Here is a 15,891-nt window from a genome sequence, read left to right on the forward strand (position 1 = left end):
CCACATGGGGTTAAAGCACATCAATCATACTGATTTATTTTATTTATTTATTTTTTTGATCTCCTTACAAAACTTTTAAAGCATCATAGTTTTGCGGAAATAGATGTTCAATGGAGAAACAGAAATCTCTCAAATTTCATTCAAATATTGTATTTTGAATTCTCTTCTATTCTATTCTAGAATTCTATTCTATTCTATTCTGAAAACAAATGTGAAGGTAAGTGAAATTATGCAAAAAACTGTGGATTTGAATGTTACCACTCGATTGAATGGGGGTTATCAGTGGTTATCAGCTGATAGATAAGGGGCAGTAGGGCCTTCTGCACCTACTGGTAGGCTTAGAATGCTGTTATCGCCAATCCACATGGTTTATCAGCTATAAATCACATACGGCTGTAGCTGGAAGCTAACAAGAATTATTTAAATTATTTATTAAATTTCCCATTAATTGTATTTTATTAACGTCTACCCCTACCCCAACACTAAACCAATCGTCACAGTAATGTAAAAACAGATCTGGATCTGGAGTTTTCTCTATTAGTATAGCTGATTAACCATGTGGATGGATGATAATAGCTTTCTGAGCCTACCAAAACAAGGCCCCTACTGGCCCATATCTACCAGCTGATAACCACTGGTAACGCCCATTCAATTTAGTGATAACATTCGAAGCGGTTGAAAAAAAACTATAAAATAGTAATTTAATGGATTTTTTTCACATAACTGAATAGATCTCTAAAATAAATGAACATCTTGTCATAGGTCACATCTGTGTGTTTGTTTTACTAAATTCTATCAATAAGCCAGCCCTTTTAACAGTCATGTCCTACAGGACCCCATAATATCAATATCACCCATAGTGATGTATAAGGGGATATGAATATAAATTCAGCAGATGGCTTGAATAGCTCTATTTGGAATTAATTCTTTGATTTAGACTGATTGGGAGGATTTTGTAGAGGATCGAATCTGCATAAAATATAATAGACTTAAATAAATAGATAATAAACATATACAGTTGAAATCAGAATTTTTATTCCCCCCTCCCCTCCTCCCCCCAAACCCCTTTTAAAAAATGTTTTCTTTTTTAAGTATTTCCCAAATTATGTTTAACAGAGCAAGGAAATGTTCACTGTATGTAATATTTTTTCTTCTGGAGAAAATCTGATTGGTTTTATTTCGGCTAGAATAAAAGCAGTTTTTAATTAATTAATATTTAATTTAAAAAAAAATTTAAGGTCAAATCAGCCCCTTTAAGCTATATTTTTTAGATAGTCTACTATTGTTATACAATAACATGCCAAATTACCCTAACCTGCCTAGTTAACCTAATTAAGCCTTTAAATGTCACTTTAAGCTGTATTGAAGTGTCTTGAAAAATATCTAGAAAAATATTATGTATTGTCATCATGACAAAGATAAAATAAATCAGTTATTAGAAATTAGTTATTAATTGGGGAAAAAATCTAAACGGGGGCTAATAATTCAGGGGGTTATAATAATAATAATAATTCTGACTTCAACTGTATAAATTGAAGTCAAAAGTGAAATAAACAGAGCAAAGTGAAATAAACATTGTGTTATTGTTTTCTGGGAAAGTCTAACAGTATTTGTGGTCAGAAATAGAATAATTGAATGTAAAATAACATTGCATAGCCTTCATTGTTTAAATACTTCAATAAAATCTTTATTGACATTAAAATAGTAAGATGTCTGAATGCTTTAAACTCTCTTAAAATGCTCATTTATGGGTAAACTCTGGAGTGACTCCAAATATATGAGGTATTCTGAATTGTGGCTGTTGTTTAACTATAATCCTGACTCAGCCTCTCAGATCCTGCAGTGTGACTATTGTGGATGAATACATTGCGATATCGAAGCTGAAACGATATATCATGCAGCCCTATAGAATCTCTTGCAGATCTGAGTGGCACTGTGTGCCCAGAAAAAAAGACATTTGGCAGTTAGGAATACGGCCGCTACTAGTCTGTGGTTTGTGAAATTAGGCTGCTTTACGGTTTGGCCTCATCATGGTTACTGCTCGCTACCACAGGCCAGGGCACACCAGAGCACTACTCAGACTACACAGGGCTGGAAAATGGTAGAAAAGTACGGGAGAAAACAAAATATTGAACAGATGCTCCACTGTCCCACTAATGATGGGCTTGAATATCAGCATCTGTGTAGACACATATATCAAATACACTGGATCATCAATAAGAAAATGTCCTGTTTTATGATTGCATTTTTCTCTGTGTTGGATTATATGTGTGTTATATCCTTTCACATGGACATATGAGGAAATTACTGAGGTTTCAATTATGAAAGGACGGTTTAGAATACATGTCCATAGAGTAAATGTGCACTTGTGTGTTTATGAGTATGTGCGTGCATGTGTGTGTATAATTACAGAGCGCTAACTCCTAAACCACAGTGGGCAGAGGGGTGGAAGAGAGGGGCCACTGGTTACAGAAACCTTTAGGACTCATCCTTCTGAAGGGTGGAGGAGACTCCATCCTGCCTGGGAAACTTAGCAGAGATGTATTTACATCTTTTTATGTGTGCATTTATGGATGCAATAGTGTATTTGCCTTCCAGTAATTACTTCAGTATTTGGGCTGAGCTGTAGCAAATTTATGAGCTTACCAATTGCATGAAGATGCATCGAATATATTAAGTGTAAACATTTGCATATTTCGGGCCATTAGGTCCCTTTAAAAGAAATTAACAGCTTTAGCAGCGATGCAATAAACTGGTCACTAGTGATAGTGCTTAGCATATATAAGTACACCCCTCCCAAATCTCTCTTTTAAATTCATATTTTTAATAGGAAGCTATACAATATTATATTTGTGCATATACATTAGATTAGTCAGTACTGAAGCCAAATCTGGAACAAAATAACTTGCAATAACAGTCCAAAAAGTACACCCAAATTTATATGTTATAGAAAAATATTAAATACAAATTTGAAATCAAGAGTAGCAAAAAAATGAATTGAAAATTTGCAATATTTTGCTTGAATTTAATTGTATTATCTTTCAATTTCTAAATATGTTTGGTGACTAAAATATTATTTTAATAAATATATCTGTTTAATGAATCTGTTTTGTTTAAATGCACTAAAATACATTGCCTTTATTCACAGTGAAATGGATAAAAATATTCAATTTCAATTATGCCGAGTACATATAAAATATTTAAAAGAATAGTTTTCCTAAAAATTAAAAAAACTGTCATTATTATGCACCCTTCACTTGTTTCAAACTTTTATGAGTCTCTTTCTGTTGAGAAAACAAGTTTAAACATAAAAAAGGAAATGTTGAAGAAAGCTGGAAACCTGTAACCATCAACTGGAGTTCAGTGTTAATAGCTTTGTTTCTTTAAAATATTTTAACTCTCAGATAAAAAGGTACTGTACACGGTGGTACAAATAATGTTTCTTAAGGAACAGTTTTGTACCTTTGTAAAAGTTTTATTTTATATGGTACAGAAAATACCTCTTATGGTATATTGTTCTGTACCTCTTATGGTACAAATGGTACACAATTGTACTCATAAAAAAGGTACATAAGTGTTAGACAACTCCTTTATTACAATATCTATGAAAATAAATATTACTGGAAGGGCAAAGTGATTTTATGAATAAGTTCCATATTAAAACAAAAATAATCATTTAAAAGTATATGTTTAAAGAAACACATAAACATGAATTATTAAGTTATATAATACAAAACAACTGGTAAAACAAAACTATAGGTATTGTAAACTAAGCATTTAAGGCATTTTAATAAACATTTGGTAGGCATTTTCTGATAAATATTTTTTTTATTAATGATATCTGCACATTTTGGCATTTGCTTTCTACTACACACGTGAGCTGGCAAAAGTCCTACATATGCATGTGTTCATGCAAACATTTTACTATTGTAAAACCAATCAAACATTGTATCTAATCAATATTCTATCTACAGGTTTTAAAAACCAAAGGTACATTTTGGTTTCCCATGGTACAAATCCTGCCCTTAAAGTTACAAACTGCAATGGTACAAATTTGTTATTTTGTCATAAATTCTGTTCCATAAAAAGGTACTGCCCCAGTGACAAGGATTTTTACCTTCTTTGGAACAACAATGTGCCATTTTTTCTGAGAGTTTACAGTACTTTTGTGTTCAACAGAAGAAAGAAATTTATAAAGTTTTGAAACCACATTAGGGTGAGTAATTAATAGGTACATTTTATTTTTTGTGGGAACTACCCCTTTTAACTTTATTTATAATATAAATGTTCTTGTAAATCTATTCATTTTTACTATTTAGTTACACATCAATGCAAACCATCCCTCAGTAAACTGCATACTAAATAACAAAGCAATCTGGGTTTAGTGCTGGACCAATGGTCACAAAAAATGCCCCCTACTTAATAGCAACATGAACACATGACATTTCTTCCTCTTAAGAGTTTCCCAAATTATCTTAAAATGTTTAACCATAGAGGCAAACACACTAAACCTCTCTGGCATTCTCCCCTTAGGGACAATGTAGAAAGCTATTAACTCTCGTCCATAGTAGTAGCGAATGTTTATGGTAGCAATTGACAGAGAGAGAAAATGATAAAAGACTGCAGTGGAGCCAAGCAGTTGACAGAGTGGGTGAAAAAAGATGGAGAAAGGCAAACTTAAATAGCTCTGTACTTCGTTTTTGTCGTTTTGGGTCAGACATCTCCACTTAGAGGAAAGGAAAGCCTTTGGGGGTTTCTGGCACGTGCAAGCCTTTAAAAAGTCATCAGAGTGGAAACTGTTGAAGAGGAGACCCCTAAAATAAAGCCAAGTAGACTAGCAGACCAATACCCACATCACACACGGTAATCGAGTGCCAATTCATACCATGTCAGACTGGTCTAACAACACAGTGCCATGTTCATAAATGTCAATAAACACATTAACCACCAGCGCAGCCCAGTATGAGCTCTAGAACAAGATGAAAAGTTCAAATCCACAGGGAACACTGTGACATCTGGAACTGTGCTGACATGTTTTAGTGCAAAGCTTCAAATAAAGTATGCTGTTAAAAGACAATGTAACATATGTAAATATGGTCTTTTAAAGGCTAGTTAACCCAAAAACTAAAATTTACTCAACACTCTCTTTCAAGTGGTTTCAAACCTTTATGGGTTTCTCCTTTCTGTTGAACATAATTAAAGATATACTGAAGTATGCTGGAAACTGGTAGCCACTGACATCTAGAAAGGGGGGAAAGTATACCAACATTATTTAAAGTAACTTCTGTGTCAGAAGAAAGAAGTAGTACAAATCAAACTGATCTAGAACAATTGCAGGGTGAGTAAATTGATCACTGATTATATTTATTTATTTATTTATTTATTTAGCACAAACCTTGAGGAGTTATTTTGCGATAATGTAAGGTCCTATACCTCAAAGAAGTAATTCCGAAAAATAGCCTAATGTTTGATTGCTGCAACTGACCACCAATCACAATTAAGAAGCATGTGACCATAAATCTACTTGGGCCTTTACAAACAAAACTCCAAAAGCAATGCTACACCCTGAACTCAGATACCATTAAACCTCTGTGGACAATAGGGCTCTGTCATACCCAACCAAGTGCAGAGCTGTGATGCACGTACTGGATACCTGACACCTCACAGCTGCCAGACAAACAACCAATCACAGATATCCTGCCTATCCAGCTTATGTTGTGTTTCTGAAAGTGCAGACTTCTGTGACAGAAGATGGGGGCACCTGTATCATCCTATAGTTGTCGTGACTGACTGCAATACATTTTTCTTGCGTGGTTATTTATGAAATAAATACAACATTCTAGTATATTGATTGTAAAAAATAAAATAAATATTTCAGTTAAATGCTAATCAGAAGATTAATGATTTACAATTTAGTAAATATAAATGAATAAATACACTTCATAGCCTTGAAAAAGCAGTCCACCTTGAAAGTCACGTCATTAAATTTACCGCCTCTTTACATTTCGAACTGCAACGGCTTTTCTGATTCTAACTGCCCTCACCTCAGACCTCAGAGAGTTGTGAGGGATTCAACTAACGTTATTCACGTGGTGAACCCAGCTCTTCCCAAGAAGACACGGTAATTTTGCTTTTAATATGTGTAATATTTGGAATATTTACTTTTTTTCACTTATTGTGCTTCAAAAAATGTTAAGTTACATATTTTGACTAATTTTGTCCTCACTCACGTCTCACAGCGCGTGAATATTCCAGGATGCAGGTCTACTATAGACTATTCAATCTGCAATTAAAGATGGGGTTTCTTTCATATAGTAAATATAAAACGTCAGGACACAGTAGCCTAATATTAACAGACGGTCTCAAAGCATGCAACAGTGCCTCCACTGTAAGAGACACTGGACACTCACCCCTCGAGGCGAACAGTATGGGGTCGCTCCGCATCTTAAAGTCAAACGCATCTAACTCAGGGTTGGCAGGGGTTGCAGGCGTGTGTCCGACAGCTGCTGAATTTCATTAAAATCCGCGCAACAGAGCCGTCTCTGTTTCCCCGCTTTTCCCCTCCGCGAAGCAGCAGACCTCCGCTCGCTTCTGCCCGGCAGTGTCTCTTTTTCACTCTCAAAACTTCCTGAAACTCTCCTCGATCTGAACACAGAGCAGCTCTGTTCACTTTCCGTTTATCGCGATCCCGACAGAAAACCGCTACGCTTCCCAAGTAGAGCTGCTTGGAGACTTAAAAGAGAATCTCTCACTTTCTCTCCATGACTTGCTCGCCGAAAAGTGGGACCTCCTTCCTTTCGGTTGAGTTTCCTCTCCCTCTTTTCTCCGCCCTGCAGCCCCACTTCTCCAATTCCACAGCTGGATACAGCGCATGTGTGTGAAGTGGAACTATTAATGACCTTATGTTTACTGAAACTTAAGGCATAGTTCACCAAAAAAATTCTTCTGTACACCTTTTACTTGTTCCAAAACTTTAGATATTCCTTCTGTTTCACACAAAAGAAAGATGAAAAACTGTAACCACTGAAATCCAGAGTATGTGTTTCTCCTACTGTGGATGTCGACGGTTACAGGTTTTCAGCTGAATATCTTCATTTGTGTTCAAAAGAATAATAAAAAAAAGGTTTCAAAGCACTTGAGTGTAAGTAAATATTGCGTACATTTTAATTTTTTGGTGAATGATCCCTTTACATGTGTGAATAAGCTTATAGATATCAGAGCATTTTCCCAAGAGCGATGGGAGCTTGGATAAATACGTGCCAATGAAGCTGAGTAATACAATTGCTGACTGAACTAAAAAAAATTCAGCCACATTAGAGTTTCCCACCACCAAAGTTTCCCAGGTGGTAAAAGCAAAAGAGGAACAATGGTTATTGGGGAAAACTACTTTTATTTAATACTGCAAATCATCACACACACATGGTACTGTAAAGAGTTTCTAACCTTCAGAGCCTTTCAGATTAATGAAGCATAATTAATTCACAAATGCACGATTGGTTATGTGTGCAAACTTTGATTTTCCACTAGTGCAAGAATCAGATAGCTTTCTTTTTTGTAATTTGTCCTATCTCAATTCTTTTAATTTCTCTCTCTAACTTTAACTCAGTAACTTTATTATTCTCTCTTCTACTGCTGTTTAACTTTTCAGCCACTCAGTTTCAGCATTAGTTGTCCACTCTTGTTAGAAATAAATAATATCTTGTCAATTTGTTGCTGTGAATTTCTGTCAGAGTGAACAAGCCCTAAATAAATAATCTTTGTTATTTATGTTTTAGCTACGCTGTTATTATTTATTTATAAAACTCTTTAATTGAACTCTCAGACATTTCTTTTGTCATCTGTGTATTAAATGTTTGTGCTCTTCAACGTCAACCTGTCAGAGTTAAGCTTGATGTTGCCAGAGAAGGAATGTTATTCCAAAGTGGAGCCATAGTCTCAGATTCTGGTTAAAAATAACAAGAACTGCAATGTGTGCTAACATAAATAGTGTCAATTTTAATTTAAAGATAGATTCTGATTGGTTTTGTTCATTTTTAACAATTTTGATTTTGTTAAAATTTTTATTGTTCATCAGCTGAAAAAATAAACATGATTACAATGATATTCCTCTTTGATGTTAATCGTGTACTGTACTGGAGTATTATTCATGTAGTTTTGAATGATTTTTACAACTTATTTTATGGTTCTTGGTGTGAACAGATCTTTTAGGAAGCTTCAATGCCCGGTTGTTCATCTGAGCTGAAACCTTTACAAGGAAAATTGCTACATACATATCTGTACAGGGTCCTCACGGGTCATGGAATATCTCTGAAATATAAAAAAAAATAATAATTTAAACGGTCAATTCCAGACAATGAAAGTCAGGGAATTTTATTAAAAATAAATTGTCAAAGTCATGGAATATTAGGGATTTTTGTTTGACAATTAAAAATTTTGTTTACATTACATTACATTACAAACCATGGTTTTTATCTCATTGTTTCATGATTGTTGTTATGGTTTGGTTATTTGTCAGGTATTTTTATCATCAGTGGCAGTCATTTAAGCCAAATGCAGTCACTATACTCTATATGTCAAGAAAATATTTGACATTTTAGGTAAACTTTTTGGAGCTTTGGCTTTAAAATGGCCTTGCCAAAGTCTGGGTGTTAAAAGATAACAGAAACACTAAATATTGAGCTATCAAATAAGGGATTTCCCCCCAAAATGTTAAGTGCTGCAAAATGGTTTTTAAGCAAAAACCATTTTAAAAGCATGCAAAACACAATAGTGGACTGTTTTCCCACTCGTTATAATCATGGAAATTCAGCTTTTTAGTCAGGGAAAGGTCAGGGAGTTTTATATTTGACTAAAAGTGGGCATCATAGGCTCATATGAAAACGTAGCCCTATATACATTTCTGGAGATTGCAAATTATGTAGCCCCTCATTCTGAAAACATAGCCCTATACATTTCTGGAGATTTCATTTCTGAATTATGTTGCCAGAAGTAGATATAGCTGCATTTCATCTTTAAAACTAACGCTACGGGGCAATATGATGATTCCTCCGACGGCTTTCCTGCTGTTACCAGTTTGTCCGTTAGCTCACCAGAGACGCAGAGAGTAGTTGACCACAACGACGGGTTTGAGTCCGGCAAAGAACGGTTCCAGATAGCGGGTAAGCCAAAAACAGAAACCAAAAAAATATAATAAACGAGTAAATAAATGGGGGGAGGGGGTGGGCGACGCAGTGGCGCAGTAGGTAGTGCTGTCGCCTTACAGCAAAAAGGTCGCTGGTTTGAGCCTTGGCTGGGTCAGTTGGCATTTCTGTGTGGAGTTTGCATGTTCTCCCTGCGTTTGCGTGGGTTTCCTCCGGGTGCTCCGTTTTCCCACACAGTCCAAAGACATGCGGCACAGGTGAATTGGGAAGGCTAAATTGTCCGTAGTGTATGAGTGTGAGTGAGTGTGTATGGATGTTTCCCAGAGATGGATTGGGGCTGGAAGGGCATCCGCTGCGTAAAACATGTGCTGCATAAGTTGGCAGTTCATTCCGCTGTGGCGACCCTGGATTAATAAAGGGACTAAGCCAAAAAGAAAATGAATGAATGAATGAATAAATAAATGGGATGAGAATGTGGTAAAAATCAGGTGAGGGCTTTTCTTTTTCTGTATTGTTTTTTTAAAACTGTCAGTCGGGTTTAGAGAAGTGGATGGGTGGGTCACTGGGTGCATTTGAAAACACTATTGGTTGGATTTAGGGAGGGAGGAGGGTGAATCAATCGATCAGTCACTCAGTCGACAGTGGCCTCTAGGGGATTTACACGAGAACAGCTGGTGCGAATGGCACTCGCGAGAGAAATTTAAGATCTGAAAAAGCGTACACAGCAGCCTTTGGTGGATTCGCGAAAACAAAAACTGCAAAAAAAAGAATCTCCTGGGATGTATTTGGTGCTCTTCAGAAATGTTTATAGCGGTACGTTTTCAGAATGAGCCTGGGTTGCAAGTGGGAGTCCTGCTGTACTTCTCATGAAACATGGTCTGAATTGCAGTGAAAATGCATATTTAATCTTAAACAAGTTCTTGATTTCCATAGCTGTAAACTATTTAATAGCAAAATAAGAAACTTGATTAGAAACGATAACAACAAGTCAATCTAAAGGTATGTCTGGATTGCAAAACAGTGATTGTGTTTGAGTGCACTCACGTGTGTGTCAGCAGGATATTGAATCTGGACACTGATCCATGTATTTGCGCTTGGCACAAAAACAACTGTACCCCCTGACATCATACTGGGGAGAGAATCAAACTGATATGCAGACATTAAATTCACCCAAAGCCTGCAACACAGCAGAAAGCAATAGTGTCGTTGACTCTGCGGTTTCAACACAAAGCCTGTCTTACCCACAATATCAGATTCAACACTGTATCAGATTCAACAAGTGCCAGTTTTACGATAACACACTTATCTGTGTTCCGTTTGTTTAGCTGCCTTCCTGTATAACTTTATCAGTTGTGGCATATTTCGTGTTTAACTTAGATTACAGATGGTTTGATAAAATAACAGATATACTGAATTATGCACTGTCAACTGCTTCTTGTGGCTTTGTAACGTCATGACAAAGCCATCTTTACTATGAACTCACATCAAAGACACAATGCACAAGTCAGGCACAATATAGCGAGTTATGCGGAAAAGACAAAAGAGAAAGCACACTTACACTGACACAGAACTAAATCTTTGACGTCATTATAAGCGCACAGTTCAATACAATGCACATTATTCCATAGAGGGATATCTTAGAGGTAGAGCTGCACAATATTGGAAAAATCTGACATTGCGATGGTTTGTTTGTCCGCGATAAATATTGCAATATAAAAACATTTTCACCACCTGGGTTGAATAGCTCTATTTGCAAAGAAATCATTAATTAGGATTGATCTGGGTGCTTTTCTAAGGGTGTGAATTAGGGCTGTGCAATTAATTAAAAATCGAATCGCCATCGCTATTTGAAACGTTGCGATTAGCTAATCACAAGAGGCTGCAATGAAATATATATGTATTATATAATTTCCCCCACTCAGAGCAAATGCGGGACAGCCGTCTGTGTGTGACAGTCTTACTAGCCAACTGAGTGAGCACACTTTTGTTCTTCCCAATCAGAATTGTGCAACTGAACTAAAACAAGCCCAAAATAAAACAAACAAGCAGGAAAGCGCGGACAAGTGGGATGATGGCGTCTGCCGCTTCAGGAGCATTAATAGACAAATTCATATCAAAGAAAAACAGCATGTTGGTAATATGGAAATATTTTGGTTTCAAAGTCACAGACACCGAACAAAAACAGGTCATTTGTAAGAGCTGTCACAGAATTGTTGCCACAGCACCAGGAGATAACTAACGCCATAACTCTGTTTGCTGTAGAGAAAAATTTGTGTTTAATTTCCGATAATTTCTATACAAATTTCTATACAAATTTGAATAAAAGTTGGAATTAGTTAATCTCTTTTCAGTTTCTTTTTTAACTAACACTCACTGCATTTTAGCAGTAAGAAGCTACGATACAGAATATTGACCTGAAGTTTGACTACAAAATCGCAATACCTGTTAAATTGCAATTAAATACTTACCCCAAATCATATAGCCCTAGTGTGAATCATGTATTAAAATATAATAAACAAATTGCGAGCAAAAATAATTACAATAGAGCAACAAAAAAGTCAAATAAACAGTGCTTTATGGTTTTCCGTAGAGTCTAACAGTATTTAGGTACAGAAATTGATTAAAGAAATGTAAAATAACACTGTATAGTCTTCATTGTACTCATTTAAATAATTCCTCATTAAAGTCTCAAATGTGCTTGTGCCTGAATGCTTTAAACTTTCTTGAAGTGCCTTTAAAACGCATGTAAATGATAAACTTTCACTCTGTTATGGTTATACTTTGTTATGACTTCACAAATGTCACGCATTCTCCGCTGTTGTGCTGATCAACTATGATCACAACTCGACATTGCAGATCCTGTGATGTGATTATTGCAGACACACATATTGCAGTATTGATGCTGAAACGATATATTGTGCAGCCCTACTTAGACGAGTCAAAAGACTTTAGAGAGATACACCAGAAGAGCATTTATGTCTGAAAATTGTGAAACAAGTATCATTCTACTAATTTCCCATGAAAGATACATGATGGAATACCAAAATGTAGTGACAGTGAAACAAACAGACAGATATTTTATCTGATGTTGACCAAATTGAGAGCAAATTGTGTAGGGATGCACAATTTATTGGTTAGTTTTATATGTTTAAGCTGATAAGCTGATAAATTATGATAGTCACCTCTGTGACATACTGCAGCACAATGTCGACGTCTGCCTTAGAAGAGTTAATGCTACTTGACTAGAGACAAGATAAGATGTCAGCGGTGTGGGAGTTTTTCACAGTGAAAAAAGAGGACACCAGACTTGCAAGACTTTACAAACTTTTGTGAGAGAATGTGAAATGCTGAAAAAAAACCCCACAAATAAATAAGACATCCCACAGTCCAAAGACGTGGTGTTTTCATTAGTCAAAAATCTTGCAAATGTGAATCCAAACCTGACAGTAGTCTGCTGCTCTGATTGGGCTTTCTTAATGCATACAGTAATGTCAAATATGAAAACATTGTCTGTAAAAGTGGTACATGGAACATTAATTCATTCGTTTTCTTTTCGGCTTAGTTCCTTTATTAATCTGGGGTCGCCACAGCGGAATGAACCACCAACTTATCCAGCATTTGTTTTATGCAGTGGATGCCCTTCTAGCTGCAACCCATTACTGGGAAACATCCATACTCACTTATTCACACACATACACTACAGACAATTTTATCTTACCCAATTCACCTATACTACATGCTCGAACCAGAGACCTTCTTGCTGCGAGGCAATTGTGCTACCCACTGCGTCACAGTGATGCTCCTACATAGAACATAAAAACCATAACTGATGTCATTTCATCAATCCTGACTTTTGTCATCTAAACTTGTTATATTTTACATTAGTTTCCATAAAGCTATGCATCAAGAGTAATTCAACAGTTGCCTATTATTTTGAGCCCTTGTAACAGTTGATAGTCATGTTAGTTAAATACATACACTGTTATTTCAAATGTAATGTGTGAGTTGGATTTTAATATGGGATCAATTTGATGTTTAATTTCGTTATATTGAAAAGGTGATTTTAGTTCAATGAACAAAGTATCTTCAGCTTGTTTGTATTGTAGCCAACCATTAAAAAAAAATGAGTTAAGAGTTTAGCAAAAATTTAATCAATGGTTGTGAATTTTGTGTCTAGAGTTTTGAAAATTGACAGCAGGGTTCTGAAATTTGTGGCAAAATAATTGAAAAAAAAACTGTATATAAAAGAAAGTTAGCCACAGAAATGAATAGTTAATAAAATCCAAAGATCAGTTCAAACTTTTCTGAAGTTCTGAAACTTTTCGCACTGTTTGTGTTTACATTTTGTTTTTGCAATCATGAATAAAAAGCTATATTTATCTGCCTATACATCAGCCTTCAAGTTAAATCAGTTCAGTTTTGGTGCATCCATAAAATTGTGTCACCTTCTAACAATAAAGCAAACAAAACAAAAACTCTAGCTTACCCTCAAATCACATGCTCAGGATGTTGGAAGCAGGGTGGAGGCCCCGTGTTGGCAGACTGGTAACTGTGAGGAGGGTAAGCTTTAAACAAACAAAACTCTAATGAAGCATTAAAGAGCCTGGTAGCCAGTAGATTGACTGTTTCCTCTGGGTTCCACGGCAGGGCATTCATTACAGCAAAGGTTGTTTTGTCAGGGGCAGCACATGAGCTGAATTCAAGGTCTTCTAAAGCGAAATCTCGTAGAATATGCCTTTGTGTCAGTCATCAGGGTTTATGTGTTTTCATGTCTACGAGGAATGTAGAAACACCTCATTTCTAAAACGACTGGCCTCATTGGCAAAATACACAAGCCAAAATAATATGCACACCACCTGCAAGACAGTAAGATCACAAAGTAAATCGACTGAATTCCACAGGCAAATTAATTTGAAGGCTTTAGATGTACTGTGTAAAAGCTAGCATTTCTAATCAGAGTCCTGAATGACCTCTTTAATATTTCTCAACCCTGAAAAGCACACAGTACTTGTTGAATAATTGCTAGACAATGTTTTTAGAGTTTTCTGTAATGTTGCCAAGTATTTTTGGTTCATTTAAAACCAACGAATATTAGCTCTGAGGTCTCTAACTCTTGTTGTTCTCAGTATCCAAACAACAAAGAACTGACTAGGATTTGAGATGACATTTGGCTTATGTACTCGTCTCGTAAACATACAAAAACACACATATGGTATAATCAAGCCAAAGCCTCCTTAAAGAATTAATTAACAAAAAGTAGACAGAGGATTTAGGACCACAGAAGGTGATTGATCTGATAAGATCATCCAGTTTATTTCTCATAGTACTCAAAATACCAATGAGATAAATATATTTAACGCTTAAACTACTCAAGTTTTTATTTCATGTAGATCATTTCAATGTGGTCATGTTACTGGCCTATAAACATTTCCTGCTTGTTATCAAACTGTAACAAGAGGCAATTCAATCATAACTTAATGTTAAAACAGCGATCATAACATTATTTATCAACATGTGGACCTTTTTGGATTCTCGGAAGCTATAGAAATTAAAAATGTAAAACAGGAAATATGTTGGGACCATTGTTTTTGTTTACACCCCTCAAAATGCTTTCCAACCCAGGCTTATCCTGATTACATACCCCTACATTTCTGAAGAGAGCAAAATCCGTCCCAGGGGCTATGTTTCTTTTTGCAGTTTTTGTTTTCGCGAATGCACCAGAGGTCGCTGTGTATGCTTTATTCAGACATCAAATTTCTCTCGCGAGTGCCATTCAAGCTGGCTGTTCTCACGTAAATCTACCAGAAGCCGCTGTCAACTAACTGACTGACTGACCAACCGACCGAGACCCCCACCCTCCCCTTTCCCTAAATACAACCAATAAGCAATCCAGAAAAAGAAAAGCCCTTACGGCAGCCTGATATTTACCACGTTTTCAGATTTGACAACATTCTCACCCTGTTATTTACTTTTTTATTTAGTTTTTTAGCTTTTGTTTTTGTCTTATCTGCTTTCTGGTACTGTTCTTCACCAGACTTAAATCCTGCTGTCACGGTCAACTCCAGTCTGCATCTCAAGTCCGCCGATGTATGTGCTGAGCTAACTGGACAAACTGGTAACAGTGGAAAAGCCATCAATATGGAGGTAAGTGGTCAGCTGGTAAGCGAGAAAAGGTATGGCCTCATACCGCCCTGTAGCATTCATTTTAAAGACAAAATGCAACCATACGTAGCTCTGGCTACATAATTTGCGATCTCCAGAAATGTATATAGAGGTACGTTTTCAGAATATCAATAAGATAAATATTAAGCTGAGTCCCAAACAAGCAGCAACCTCATGCTCTCCCTCGTGAAGCTACAACAGAAGTATCTGAAACTGCAATTCATCGAATTTCCGCTAGTCCTGGCTCCATAATAGACCCTTTTCACAATGACGTCACTTCACTTCCCCCTATCGGCAACGCAGTGTATGATTTATCATTTATAATTTTGAAACAAAATGGTGCTGGTTGGCCACGCCCACTTGTAGCTTCATTTTCGCTCTTCAGAAACCTATGGGATACTATGTCCATATCTTTTAGAGTTTATGATCCCAAATAAAAAACGTACGCATTAATATGTATAGTCTCAGTGTTATAAAATAGTATAGTGTTATAAAAGAAAATAATTTGTGTCAGATTGCATAAGCTGTAGTTGTCTGTGAAGGTGTTGTTGTAAATGCAGTACTTCAGATGCATTTAAGTTCTTAGAAA

General features: G+C 36.1%; 1 protein-coding gene across 2 annotated transcripts in view; it reads right to left on the reverse strand.

Annotated features, from left to right (window-relative positions):
* The window catches only part of afap1 (actin filament associated protein 1), a 104,217-nt gene that overhangs the window by 59,913 nt on the left and 28,413 nt on the right, over positions 1–15,891 (reverse strand). Inside the window, exon 1 of one of the 2 annotated variants that reach the window (XM_056469387.1) lies at positions 6,411–6,782. The exons of the other annotated variant lie outside the window; for it this stretch is intronic. Coding sequence (XP_056325362.1) covers positions 6,411–6,444 — 34 coding nt within the window. The 5' untranslated portion in view covers positions 6,445–6,782. Of the gene's footprint in view, positions 1–6,410; positions 6,783–15,891 lie in introns of those variants that run through there. 2 annotated transcript variants of the gene reach the window in all.

The sequence above is a fragment of the Danio aesculapii genome, chromosome 12, assembly GCF_903798145.1.
Source record: "Danio aesculapii chromosome 12, fDanAes4.1, whole genome shotgun sequence".
In the NCBI taxonomy this organism is placed as follows: domain Eukaryota; kingdom Metazoa; phylum Chordata; class Actinopteri; order Cypriniformes; family Danionidae; genus Danio; species Danio aesculapii.